This window comes from Otolemur garnettii, unplaced genomic scaffold (genome assembly GCF_000181295.1).
Source record: "Otolemur garnettii isolate 467f Iridium unplaced genomic scaffold, OtoGar3 scaffold00014, whole genome shotgun sequence".
Taxonomy (NCBI): domain Eukaryota; kingdom Metazoa; phylum Chordata; class Mammalia; order Primates; family Galagidae; genus Otolemur; species Otolemur garnettii.
Window position 1 is genome coordinate 31,073,870 of NW_003852409.1, and position 13,461 is coordinate 31,087,330.

General features: G+C 50.4%; 2 protein-coding genes across 4 annotated transcripts in view; both read left to right on the forward strand.

Annotated features, from left to right (window-relative positions):
* The window catches only part of SLC27A4 (solute carrier family 27 member 4), a 19,287-nt gene extending 17,657 nt beyond the window's left edge, over window positions 1-1,630 (forward strand). For all 3 annotated transcript variants that reach the window (XR_002772164.1, XM_023510533.1, XM_012802435.2), the window contains one exon: window positions 747-1,630. Coding sequence is in view for 2 of the 3 variants with exons in the window: in XM_023510533.1 (XP_023366301.1) it covers window positions 747-904 (158 nt within the window). In the remaining variant the exon portion in view is untranslated. The remainder of the gene's footprint in view (window positions 1-746) is intronic.
* A 6,869-nt stretch (window positions 1,631-8,499) lies between these two features.
* URM1 (ubiquitin related modifier 1) overlaps window positions 8,500-13,461 on the forward strand; it is a 22,384-nt gene continuing 17,422 nt past the window's right edge. The window contains exons 1-2 of the mRNA XM_012802436.2: window positions 8,500-8,591; window positions 13,182-13,252. Coding sequence (XP_012657890.1) covers window positions 8,557-8,591; window positions 13,182-13,252 — 106 coding nt within the window. The 5' untranslated portion in view covers window positions 8,500-8,556. The remainder of the gene's footprint in view (window positions 8,592-13,181; window positions 13,253-13,461) is intronic.

Here is a 13,461-nt window from a genome sequence, read left to right on the forward strand (position 1 = left end):
GTGGCATCACAGCTCAGCTTGTAACAATCTCAACTCTTAAGCGCTTCTCTTGCATCAGCCTCCCAAGTAGCTGGGACTACAGCTGTCCTCCATAACACCTGGCTTTTTTTTTTCTTTTTGTAGTTGTTTGGCAGGCCCGGGTCAGATTTGAACTCACCAGCTCCAGTGTATGTGACCAGAGCCCTAAGTACTGAGCTATGGGTGCCGAGCCTATCTCAGAGATGTTAAAATTTAAAAGCATGTGCATCGGGCAGCGTCTGTGGCTCAAAGGAGTAGGGCGTCAGACCCACGTGCCAGAGGTGGCGGGTTCAAACCCAGCCCTGGCCAAAAACTGCAAAAAAGAACAAAAACAAAAAAAGCATGTGCATCTTATAAAGTGAGATCATACTTGCACCCAGTATAAAGAGAGTCCTCAAGTCAGGAGATACATGTTCTGGTCCCCCTCCCTGCTGTCATTCCCTTCTCTGGGTCTCACTTTGCCCATTTGCAAAATGAGTGTGGGTAGGTAACATAGCTGTTCCTGTCCCCACCTCTGCTTTGCCACGGCTGCTCTAAGACTGAAGTACATGAGGTAGCGGATGGAGCATTCTTTGTAAACTTAAAAGTGCAGCGCCTCCTTCTCCCACACTTTCCTCCTGTTCTCTCTCCAGCCCTTTATTTGGTCCTTCTCCAGCAGTGGCAGCAAGGTTCCTGGGAGCTCAGGTCACTGCCCTGAACTGTCCTAAGTCTTCTTCCCCATTCCCCAGGGACCTACAAGTTCCAGAAGACAGAGCTGCGAAAGGAGGGCTTTAATCCGGCTATTGTGAAAGACCCCCTGTTCTACCTGGACACTCGGAAGGGCTTCTATGTCCCACTGGACCAAGAGGCCTACACACGCATCCAGGCAGGCGAAGAAAAGCTGTGAATTTCCCACTTCATCCCTCTGAGGGGTAGTAGATGTTGGATCCAGAGCCCTGAGCTCCACCCCAGAGGGGTCCTGGATGATGCCAGACCAAAGCAAGCAGGGCCCAGCACCTCCACCCTGAGGTGCTGACCCCTCCCTCCAAAACTGCCAAGTGACTCACTGCCACCTCCCACACCTCCAGAGGTTTTCTGTGAAAGCCTCATGTCCCAAGTTACGTCTTCTGCACTAGGCAGGCCCTCTGGTTCCCAGGCTGAGACTGACAGGGCCTTCTCAGGATGATGTCTTGGGTCAGGGCAGGAGAGGTAGAGGAGTCACCAAGCTCTCCCCAGAGGGTAGGAAGCTTATAAATGGGACCAGGGCAGAAGTCTCCAGACTCAGGAAAGCAACACAGTGGGCAGGGTTAGTAGTGGCCATTGATCAGATGGCTGAAGAGGATCCTGGCCCCAGACCTGCCCAAGTTCATTCAGCTTCACCCACCTTCAGGAGGGGACACACAGCCCCAATGTGGCCCCTGGTGCCCCCTCCAGCAACAGGTCAGGACAGAGCACCCCTTGTTTCTCCACACTCCCTCATCCTCTCCCTGGGTGGCAGCCTGGTTGTCCCTCAGGTAGGGCCTTTCTGTCCTTGTGGGTCTATGTCACCTCCATCTCAGTCCTAGCCTGGCTGTGAGAAGAAGAATGTGGGAGGGGCTTGGGGATCAATAAATTCTGCCTTGATTCCTCCTCACCTGTGTGTGCTAGCCACCTGAGCCACCCACCCCCAGCCTTCTTGGGCTTCACTTACTGCCCCTCTAGCCCATTCACTTTTTCCATTTATTCATTCACCTGGACTTAGGGATGCAGCAGGTAGGTATGCCATAGATACTGCCCTCAATGTGCAGTTCAGATGGGGGCAGGTCTCATCTGAGTCTGGCAAGCTTTTTTGTTCTGATTTTTTAAGAGACAGAGTCTCACCCTGTCACCCTCGGTAGAGTGCTGTAGCATCACAGCTCACTACAACCTCCAGCTCTTGGGCTTAAGTGATTGTCTTGCCTCAGCTTCCTGAGTAGCTGAGACTCAGGTGCCTGCCACAACGCCCAGCTATTTTTTTGTTGCAGTTTGGCCGAGGCCAGGTTTGAACTCACCACCCTTGGTACGTGGGGAGCTGGTACTTCACTCACTGAGCCACAGGCGCCGCCCTCTAGCAAGCTTTTTAACAACCTGCGTATTATAGCTGGGCACTCGTAGCTCAGTGGTTAGGGTGCCAGCCACATGATCCAGGCCTGGTGGGTTTGAACCCGGCCTGGGCCTGCTAAACAAAAGACCAGCCGGGCATTGTGGCGAGGGCCTGTAGTCCCATCTACTAAGGAGGCTGAGACAAGAGAATCACCTAAGCCCAAGAGTTGGAGGTTGCTGTGAACTGTGACGCCATGGCACTCTACCAAGGGCAACAAAGTGAGACTGTCTCTTAAAAAAAAAGCTAAAGGTAGCCATTATGAGGAAGGGTTTCAAGGAGAAACCCTAAGCTAGGGCAGGATCCTAATTTCAGACTCTGCCACCCCCTCTGCAATGCATTGATTGTTTAGTGGCTGGAAGGATGGAGACTGGTTGCTGTGAAAGCCAGAGCAATGCCTGACCTACCCAGACACAGTCCAGGAAAGCTTCCTGCAGCAGTCTTAACAGCTGTACAGTCTGCAATACAATAGAGCCAACTGTCTCCTAGGCCCCATCACTGGAGTCACACCCAAGGTGGAAAGCCTGCTGGAAAGGAGTTCCTGAACAGCCCTAGAGAGTAGGCAAGCCCTGGGCCTTGATCCCCTCTGTTGATCCCTTATCACAAGTCTTTTTTTTTTTTTTTTTTGAGACAGCCTCAAGCTGTCCCCCTGGGTAGAGTGCCGTGGCATTACAGCTCACAGCGACCTCCAATTCCTGGGCTCAAGCGAGTCTCCTGCCTCCGCCTCCCAAGTAGCTAGGATCACAGGCACCCGCCACAACACCCGGCCATTTTTTGGTTGCAGCCGTCATTGTTGTTTGGCAGGTCCAGGCTGGATTCGAACCCGCCACCTTAGGTGTACGTGGCTGGCGCCTTAGCCGGTTGAGCTATAGGCGTCGAGCCACAAGTCTTTATAAATGGACTCTTTCAAAGGAAGAACTAGAACTTGGAGATTTTGAGTCACTTGGCCAAGGTCACACACCAAGTAGTAGTGGCTGGAATGCTAGCCCAAGCCCTGATCCCTTCCTGCACCACCCTGCCTCCTAGTGTAGGAGGCAACAGGAAGTTAGAACTTCCATTCCAGGCATGCCTGTGGAGCCGATTGTCCACACCCTGTGCCAGCAGCTGACAGTTCAGGTGGAGGGTGGCCAGGCTGAGAAGCCTGGGGTACCTCCTGGTGGAGTGACCTGTGAAAGATAGTGTCTGGTGTCTGTACTAAGATAAAGGTGGGGGAGGCTCCAGGGCTGGAATGGGGAAATGACTGAGGGGAGTGTGGGGATGGCAGGCCTGGCTGCCATGCCTGTATGTGGTCAGCAGAGGGCGCCCAGAGCTTGGGGTATCTGGGTTTGTCCCTTAGAACTTAGCCGAGGGCAGCAGGAAGGGGCTGCAAGTCCCACCTCCGCCCCAAGTAGGTACCAACTCTGGCGCCCATGGCCACCCTGTGAGGGCCTTTGGTTGAGCTTTCCAGGGCCTGTACTTGGTTAAGGTGCTGCTTGGTGTCTTTAGTGCTCAGTAGTTAAGTTCTCTACAGTGGGAAGGAGGAGGCCTTGGAGAGGGGCCATTCCATCTTCCAGGTTGAAGAAAGTCACAGTATGAGGTGGTGAAGCGATCCAGCTCTGGAGTCAGCCAGCCCTGTATCCAAATCCTAGTTCTACCATTTGCCAGGCTAAGCCTCAGTTTCCTCTCCTGTAAATGGAGGTCAAGGAATCCCTTGGGGATTGCAATGTGAAAATGCAGAGAAATTGTGCATGAAAATCTCATTTTTTTTGGCGCTAGTACACCTGAGCTGGTGCGTTCGAATCCAGCCCGGGCCCGCCAAACAACAATGATGGCTGCAACCAAAAAATAGCTGGGCGTTGGGGGCACCTGTGGTCCCAGCTACTTGGGAGCAGAGGCAGGAGACTCGCTTGAGCCCAGGAGGCCTTGAGGCTCTGTCTCAAAAAAAAAAAAAAAGAAAATCTAATTTTACAGAGCACCTCTTCATATATATATATATATATATATGGGGGGGGCAGGTTTTGGCTGGGGCTGGATTTGAACCCACAACCTCAGGCATATGGGGCTGGCACCCTACTCCCCTGAGCCACAGGCGTTGCCCTACAGAGCACCTCTTAAGTTCATCTGCAGGGGGTATTCTCTGGAGGTACTGAGCTGCCTTAAGAGCAAAACAGAGATCAGGACCCCAAATATGCTCTCAGGGAGCCAATGTCCCCGGGGGTGGGGTGGGGGAGTGGAGAGAAGGGCAAAAACTGTGTCCTTAGCTGCACCTAACTCAGTGCCCTGGGGTGAGGGTGGAGACGCTCAAGTTCAGGGAAGGCTTTCAAGTAACAGTGTTCCAGACAGAGGCAGTAGGACCAAGTAAAATCCTGGGGTGCAGGGCCGCGAGGCTGCTGGGCTGCTGTAGAGAGGAGTTAAGGGAAGCTATGGGAAGCAATGCCTTTGAGGGCGATTATACTTCACAGCTCCAATGAGTGCTTCTACCATGTATGGAGCACTTACTACATGCCAGGCCAGGCTCTATGCAAAGTCCATTAAATCCTTTTTTTTTGGAGACAGAGCCTCAAGCTGTCCCCCTGGGTAGAGTGCCATGGCATAGCTCACAGCAACCTCCAAATCCTGGGCTCAAGCGAGTCTCCTGCCTCTGCTCCCAAGTTGCTGGGACCACAGGCACCCGCCACAACGCCTGGCTATTTTTTTTCAGTTGCAGCCATCATTGTCAGGCCCGGGATGGATTCGAACCTGCCACCCTAAGTGTATATGGCTGGCGCCCCAGCCACTTGAGCCACAGGCACCGAGCCAAGTCCATTAAATCTTAACAAAGCAGGTATGATTTTTATCCCTATTCCACAGATGAGGAATGTGAGGCTCAGAGAGGCAGTCTGTCAATGATAGAGCTAGGAGGAAAGTCTCCTTCCCCGAGTCTCAGTGTTCCCACTTGCAACCTGTCTGCTCTGCCTGGCCCCTTCCAGCCTCTAACATCCTGGACAGGCAAGTGGCTGCCCAAGCCAGTGCGTGGCATATCACTTTCAGTTCCTGGGAAGAAGGTTAAATACCTCTGAGGAGACCCATTGAGGCTGCAGCAAGGGAGGGAGGACCGGGTGACTTTCAAAGGGGCCTGAATGCATGGCCAGCCCACCCCTCCATACAAGGAGGGGGCCCAGTTTCCTCCCTAATGATATTCTGGCTCAGCCCTGGCCTTTGGCGGCAGTTTAACCCGAGCCAGGGCGGATTTCTTTCTCACTGATCTCAGCTTGACACCCAATTAGCACAAGAATGGGAGGAGGAAGCCTGAGAGAGGCGCCTCCCAGCCTCCCAGGGTGCGCGAGGGGAGCTGGCGGGAAGACAAAGGGCAGCGGGCAGGGGGGTACTGGCGCTCTCCCCTGCCCTGCAGACCCCGCCTTTGTCTCTGTAGGAGCTTCAGAGGGGATGGAGGCCTATGCCGGCCTGGTTTGGCCTGGCCCACTGGAGGAAACGGGATGGGGCCCAAGCCCCTCTTCTGCGTGGACCTGAGGGAAGGCACTTGGGGGAAGACTATTCAAGGGGAGGCAGTGAGGGTCAGCAAATAGAAAGAGATCCTGAGAGCACAAACATCTGGGGTTGAGGCCTAACAGGTCATTCTGAGTCTTGCTCTTCTCATTTAGAAAAGGGATAATGAACAGTCCCTGTGAGATAATACATGTAAAAAACATCTGCCAGTTGCAAAGTGGATGTTCAGTAAACACTTTTTGAACAAATACAGTATTTCAAGCTAGCACTCTCACTAACCCAGGAGCTGAGGGGGACAGGCCTGGAGTCAGGGGAAGGAAGGGTATTATGAGAGCTGGACATCCAAGGAATGGACTGACTTGCCAGAGGCTGGACCACCTGCCTATTGAGGTTCTGGGAGGAAAGAATGCCTTTGGCCTTCTACATGCTTTCTCCCTCTCTTGGGCTTCTCTGTGACTTTTCTGATCCCAGGGCTGGGTTAGAGGCCTACCTGGTTCCCCCTCCATAGCACTAATCTGCACTGTGTGATCCATATTTTCTTCCCAATCTTCTTAAAACATCAGCCCCTGAAGAGCAGGGACTCGGCTCAGCGCCTGTGGCTCAAGTGGCTAAGGCGCCAGCCATGTACACCCAAGGTGGCAGGTTCGAATCCAGTCCGGGCTCGCCAAACAACAATGACGGCTGCAACCAAAAAAATAGCCGGGCGTTGTGGCGGGCGCCTGTGGTCCCAGCTACTTGGGACGCGGAGGCAGGAGACTCGTTTGAGCCCAGGAGTTGGAGGTTGCTGTGAGCTGAGATGCCACGGCACTCTACCCAGGGGGACAGCTTGAGGCTCCTGTCTGAAAAAAAAAAAAAAAAAAAAGAGCAGGGACTCTGGTTTTGTTCACCATTATGTTCTCAGCACCAACACTGGCCTGGCACTAATAGGTGCTCAATAAATGTGAAATGGATGAAGCCTTTCAAATGCCCCCAAGGACTCCATCCAGCTCTGGGAAGCAGTTCCCATGGTCAGAGGCTATTTAGCTGGTAGACATGGGTTTGGGATCAAAGATTAGACACAGCTCTGACTGCCCTTATCTTGCTGGCAAAGGTAATCCACTAAATGACTTTGAGCAGGAGAGTGATATCCTTCATTTATTCACTCAGTCAGCACTTAACCAACACCTACGGTACCAGATACAGAACATACATACATATACAGAACTCCTTACTACATGCTAATGATTAAAGAGCAATCAGGAAAAGTTTCTGCCCTAAAGAAGCTAAGAGTCCAGTGGAAGAATCTTGGAATATTTTTGCTAAAAGGAGGATCATTTGGTTCCAAACCGTCTTTACAAATCGGGGAAACTGAGTTTCAGAGGGGAAGTAGCCTACTCACCTGGCACTGTAAATGTGAGGCCTTTTAATTTGTCCTCATTTTAATAGTGTCCTGGAACAAAGCCTGGTACATTGAAGGAGCTCAGAGATGTCCATGGAGTTGAATTATACCATGAAGCCAAGGACAGAGTGGAGGTGGGTGGGTAGGCAAGCCAGAGAAGCAAGTGAGGTGATAAGCTGGGAGTAGGAGCAGGGGGAAGAAAAATCTGGAGATTCAAAGTCAGCTTAAAAGGGAGACTAACTCTAATTTGGTCACTGCTTGGACATGAGAGAAGGGAGAAAATTAAGAATGTCCAAAGGTTTCTTGCTTGTGTGTTTCAGAGGGTGGTAGTGGTATGCTTGAGATAGAGAACACTGAGAGGCTGTTTTAGAGAAAGAGGCACTATGTCAGATCTCATTATTCATCATTACAAGCCTATGGGGTTGGGCTATTATCCCCATTTATAGATGAGGAAATAGAGGCACAAAGATGTTAAAGGACTTGCACAACGACACAGCTAGGAAGTGACAGGACCGGAATATAAACCATTATTTCATTCTGTCCTTAACCACTAGGCTATGCTACCATGCTCTACTGATGCTACCATGCTCTACTCACTCTGGGTAGAGTGCCTGGCATCATGATAGCTCACAGCAACCTCAAACTCCTGGGCTCAACAGATCCTCTTGCCTCTGTCTTCGGAACACCTGGATCTACAGGTGCCCGCCATTACACCTGGCTAGGTTTTTTGGGGTTTTTTGTTTGTTTGTTTTTAGTAGAGACGGGGTCTCATTCTTGCTTAGGCTGGTCACAACTCTTGAGCTCAAGCAATCTGCCCGCCTTGGTCTCCCAGAGTGCTAAGATTACAGGCCGGAGCCACCGCACCTGGCCGAAAAGTGTCTTTGATTACATTTAATCTGCCCAGGACACTCTAAGTCAGTGGTTCTCAACCTTCCTAATGCTGCGACCGACCCACAGGTTAAGAACCGTTCCTCTGAATTCTCTAGGCAGGAACCTTGCCTATCACCTTTACCACTACATCCACAGTACCGACCAACATTGCTGGCACAACAGAGGTGCTTTGGACAGCTGCTGCTGTCAGCCAGTCCCTGCTTTCAAATTGGGAGATTTTAGAGAGTTGAGGGGCATCCAAATCAAATCGAAAGGGGAGGTTGGCCGGTGAGTCGATAGCTCAGGAAAGATTTCTGGGTCGGAAATAAAGGTCTGGAAGTCACTGATGAATAAATTCAATCCGGACGAGTGGATGGGGCTCGCCCAAGCAGCGTGTTACCTGCCAAGAGATTTGAAACACAAGATAAACACTAATGTGGCTCACAGTGACGTCGCAAAGATGCTGGGGGTTCTTCTCCATACAATGCGCTTTCCACCCTGGTTTCACAGAGCCCAACCTGCGCAAGGTGGAGAAGGATTAACTCCCAGGCTCTCGCAGCTCCGGCGACAATCTCTCCTCCGCCCCTCCCCCACGTAACTCCCTCCAATAGTGGAGGTGGAGGGATCCCTGGGCACCGCCCCTTCCGCCTCGCGCAGGGTGGTGAGCGGAAATGGGCGGGCGCGCCGGAAATTGAGGGGAGTTTCCTGCGATCTTGGCTTCCCCAACATGGCAGCGCCCTTGTCAGTGGAGGTGGAATTCGGGTGAGTTACAGAGCTGGGGCGCCGTAGGGATGAATTGAAGTCGTCAGTCCCGGAACTCCCTTACCTCTCTCGGGGCCTAACACGGCCGAATCGTCGAGGCTCACGATGCCTGCTTTGAACAACGCCACCCACCTCGGAGAGTCTGAGAGGCTCAGACTCTCTTGGTAATGAGGCCGTATGTCTGGAAATAGAGGCGCAAACGTGGGCGAGGAAGTGCTCTGTGGATACTCCTTGATGCCCTGCGCCTTGCATGATTCAACTGGCGTGACGGTTAGCAGGCATCCTCCATGTCTTTACCAGTCCCGTTTCTGATCAGTCCCATCTATCTGGCATCTGAGCTTTGGTAGAACCTAGAAGTTCTACTCTTCACCCCATTTTCTGCCTTCGGGCAACAATTTCTGTTTACACTGTTCTTGGGATTTTGTTTCTTATGGGCTCTGTGGCCAGGACGAGCCGCTTTTCTTTCTCTTTCCCAAGACTTGGGGATGGTAAACAGACCTGAGCCTCTTTCAGGACAATTAGCAAACTTGCTGAGTGCCTTCTGCAGATTTTGAGTCAGATAGAGATTTTGAGTAGGGTAGGGGAAATAAGAAACCACTGTGTGGGAGACCAACACTGACACTATGGTATGCATAAAATGAGGGAATTGGGACACACAGTAACTGAGGAAACACAGAGCAAGGAACAAGTCTATTCAAGTCACTGTCTTGTCCCTTCTACAAACAGAAGGTTTGTCATAGTTTCAAAGCCAAGAGAAACTGCAGAGCTTAGAGAGAAGGCAAAATTAAAAAAAAAAAAAGGCCCTAAAAGATGGGTTGGAATAGTTTCCACTGTCATATGGAAAAGCTGGGATTAGATGTGACTGTGTGCGTGTGTGAAGATAAACAAGCCAAGGTCTATGTGAAAGGAAAAGTCTGGGATGGGAATCTAAAACCTGCCCAAATACCTTTCCTCCCATTGGATGCCCCAATTTTCTTTCATGTTTTTCCTTCATTGGGTAGTTCATTCACCAGTCATTTATTGAGTGCCTACCATGTGCCAGGCAGTGAGCCAGACACTGAGAATACAAAGATAAATAGAACTCTGTCCATGCCCTACAGTGTTCAGAATTTCTGTCTCTTAGAAAGGGAACAGACTCATGACTGTTGAGTGGATCTTAATTGATATGTCTGACCACTTGGATCCAATTAGAACTTTATTGGTTCTGGACCTTATAACTATTTTGCCTCACTGACTCTTGGCCCAGCTATTTCCCTCAAAGCCTGGGAGTTCTAGGAGGATCCCTGCTGATTTGACAGGCCTCAGAGCTGGAAAGGGAGAAGCCTCACACTGCCAGTGTTAAGATTTATCTAGATTTATCTACAGTCAACTTGCCTTTCATTCTCACTGAATCAATAATGGTATTTTCTCCTCAGAGATGTCTTCTGTCTGCTGGGCACTATGTTGGTAACTGGGGAAGTTGTATAAGGAAGATATGGCTCTTGCCCTTCAGACCTTTCATATCAGCATAATTTTCTTTTTTCTGGCCCCTTACTTCCAAGAGCAATAGCGAGTCCCATAGGTAGGACAGTATTCCTCCATCCACCTACCCACCTCCTACCACTTCTACCCACACCACAGTGATTTGTGAAAACTGCAGCTTCTCAACCAAGAATGCTCCAGGTGATGCCAAACACAGGTCATCCCTTCTCTCTTTGTCTTTGTCCCAGTGCAAGTTTTTGCCCCCTGACTTTTCTTTTATTTCCTATGTTTCTTAGCAAACATGCTTTGCCCTTAACTCTGAACCTGAGCAGATTTTGCAAAAAGGTTGCCATGCCCATCTTTTTTTTTTCCTTTTGTCCCTGAGTGGCCTCACTCCTACTCTGATACTGTAAGTGTATGTTAGGACCTTGTCTCTTCCCCCTGAGAACAGATGTCCCCTTGGCCACCACCTCTTGATGCTGCTGCACCTCCTCCTCCTCTTTTATCCTCCTTTTTCCTCTCTTTCTCCTTCTTCCTGTTTCTTCCTCCTTCTTCTCCTCTTTTTTTTGGTGTGGCAACAGGGGTCTCTCTCTGATGCCCAGGCTAGAGTGCAGTGTCACCATAATACTTCACTGCCACCTCAAACTCCTGGCTCAAGGAATCCTTCTGTCTCAGCCTCCCAAGTAGCTGGGACTACGGGTGTGCACCACCAGGCCCAGCTAAGTTTTTATTTACTTCATGTAGAGACAGGATCTTTCTAGTGCCCAGGCTGGTTTTCAAGAGTGCTGCCTCCCAAAGTGCTAGGATTACAGACATGAGTCGCCATATCTGGCCCCCAACAGCTCTTCTGTAGACCCTCTAGAAGGTGCCTGCATCTTTCTCCCTCTTGACAGTGAGCAGTTCTGCCATCTTTTTTCTTACCTCCTGAACTGTCCTTAGAAGAGCATTTGCTCAGGACACACAGAGTTCAACACACAGGGGTATTTTGTGTTCTGTGGTCCATCTTGTAAGGACCCAGATGTGGGCTTCCCTCTGTTCCATCCTTTTTCTTTCTTCCTGAGTTGGGGAAGTATTGGCAAAGTGGGGGAATGCCATGAGACAAAGAAGTGGGAGAAATGGACATTTGTATTCATTTGGCATATATTTGTTGAATGCCTGCTATATGCCAGACCCTATTTTAGGCAAGAGCTTTCAGTCCTTCTGCTGGAGGGGAAATAAACAACATATACACAGGCACACACAACAAAAAGATGAAGGTGAAGTAGAAAAAGTAAAAGCGGTTTGGGGAATGTCTATACCTGTCATTGGTATTCACAAACACATCCACCAACAATTGGAGGGTAGGAGAAAGATAGAGGTATCTTAGTTGAATTTGACTAGCAAATCTTATTGATATCTAGACATAATAGGGCCTGACCATGGGTATCTCTGGGGCCAAAACAGCCCCTTGTCTGCCTCCTTGCATCATTCCAGAGGCTGGGCATGAAACTTCCCCCACTCCAGATGTGTTGACAGGAGAAATGCCAACCCCTCCCTTGAGGGCCAGAGAATTCAGCTATGAAGGGTTACTCTGAGCCAGAGTGGTTCTCCCTTTATCCATTTGTAAAGGAAAAACAGCCTCAGCCTCTGAGCCTGGCACCACCAGGTTTGGCCACTCTTGGTTGTTTGCCTGAGTCCCAGTGCTTCCAGTTCTCGTCCCTCTTCTCTAACCCAACTCCTGAGCCCCTTGCCTGTCACCCTCCCCCACCCCAGCTGCTACATGTGCCAACCCCCACCCAGGAGAAAACTAAGCTCTTGGAAGGAAATAAATGGAGGCTCTGTGCGGGCTTGCAGCTGAAATGGCCCTGTGCACAGCCACAGATGGGCCTCCTCTCCCCCTCTACATTTCTGCATCAACAAAGCATGATCTTGTTTGGATGACAGTCGCCCCATGTTTCCCTCATGACAATACTTGCCTTGCCTTTGCCTTTGCCTCCCAGTGGGCTGTCTTAGGATGTCTCTGTTCCCTAAAATTGAGAATGGGTGTTAGGGAGAAAGACATCATATCCATCAAAAGTCTGTTAAGACCTTTTCAGTTAAGGCCCATGAAGTCTGAGATGAGATCAAGAGGCACTGAAAGAGCCCTGGGGCCTGCCTCAGAAACCTCAGCTTCTAGACTCGGCTCTAAGCGTCTCTGCTGTCCCCTTCTTCCCTTGTCCAGGTTCTGGGACACAAACGAACCAAACTCTGCCCTCAAGGGGCTTTCTATCCTTTGAAGAGTCCTGTTTGTTTCTGCCAAGGATACTGGTAGATTCAAATTCTAGTTCAGACACTATTTGACCTTGACAAGTCGTTGAACCTCTAGGCTTTGGTCTGCTTGTCTAGGCCCAGTGGACTCTGTCAGCCTCCTGCACTAGGCTGGCAGCAGGGTAGCCTAGGCAGGAACATTTCAAACCCTCATCTTGCTAGAGGAAACCTGGCATCTCAATATTTTTGCAGATGGAAAGACTGAGGCTTAAGATTTTGTCAGCTCAGCACCTGTGGCTCAAGTGGCTAAGGCACCAGCCACATAAACCTAAGGTGGCGGGTTCAAATCCAGCCTGGGCCTGCCAAAACAACAATGACGGCCGCAACCAAAAAATAGCCGGGCGTTGTGGCAGGAGGCTGAGGCAGAAGACTCACTTGAGCCCAGGAGTTGGAGGTTGCTCTGAGCTGTGATGTTACAGCACTCTACCCAGAGGGACAGCTTGAGGTTCTGTCTCAAAGGAAAAAAAGATTTTGTCAAATGCCCAAGGTCTCACTCTGAGGGAGAGGTAGAGGCTAGTCTTTACCTTGGGGCAGACAGCTCCAAAGCCTTTGTCTGCACCTAAGTGCTAAGTTGCGTCTCCAGAAGGCAGAAGGGTACAAAATGAGAATCTGCAAGTTTGGGTACTTGATTACTAGTAAAAGTTGTTTACATCCTACTTTGCCACATATGGAGGTCACATTTGGCAATTGATGACTAGTATTCAAGGTGTTCCTAAGCCTTGGTATCTTCATCTCTTGGGCTTCCACTACCAACCCTGTCGTCAGTTTTCAGTTTCAGTTACCTCCTACTGTTTGCAGGAGCTCACCTAGCTATCTTTTTCTTCGGCCTTCCTTTCTTTGCAGAGGTGGTGCAGAGCTCCTGTTTGACGGTGTAAAGAAACATCAAGTCACCTTACCTGGACAGGAGGAGCCCTGTGAGTACTGGTTATTGGGCAGGAGCTGATCTATGGGAAACACTCAGCCTGTTTGAGTGGTAGTAGATAGGATTGGCCAGGTCAGCAAAGAAGGAAGAGATCACCAGATTCTCTCCCCTTATCTTCTCTGAGGTCAGCTGGCTTCATGAGGGAGGTGTGTGGCTTTGTGCTTATGTAGAAGTTCTGTGTTCACGCAGGCTTGAGTTTGA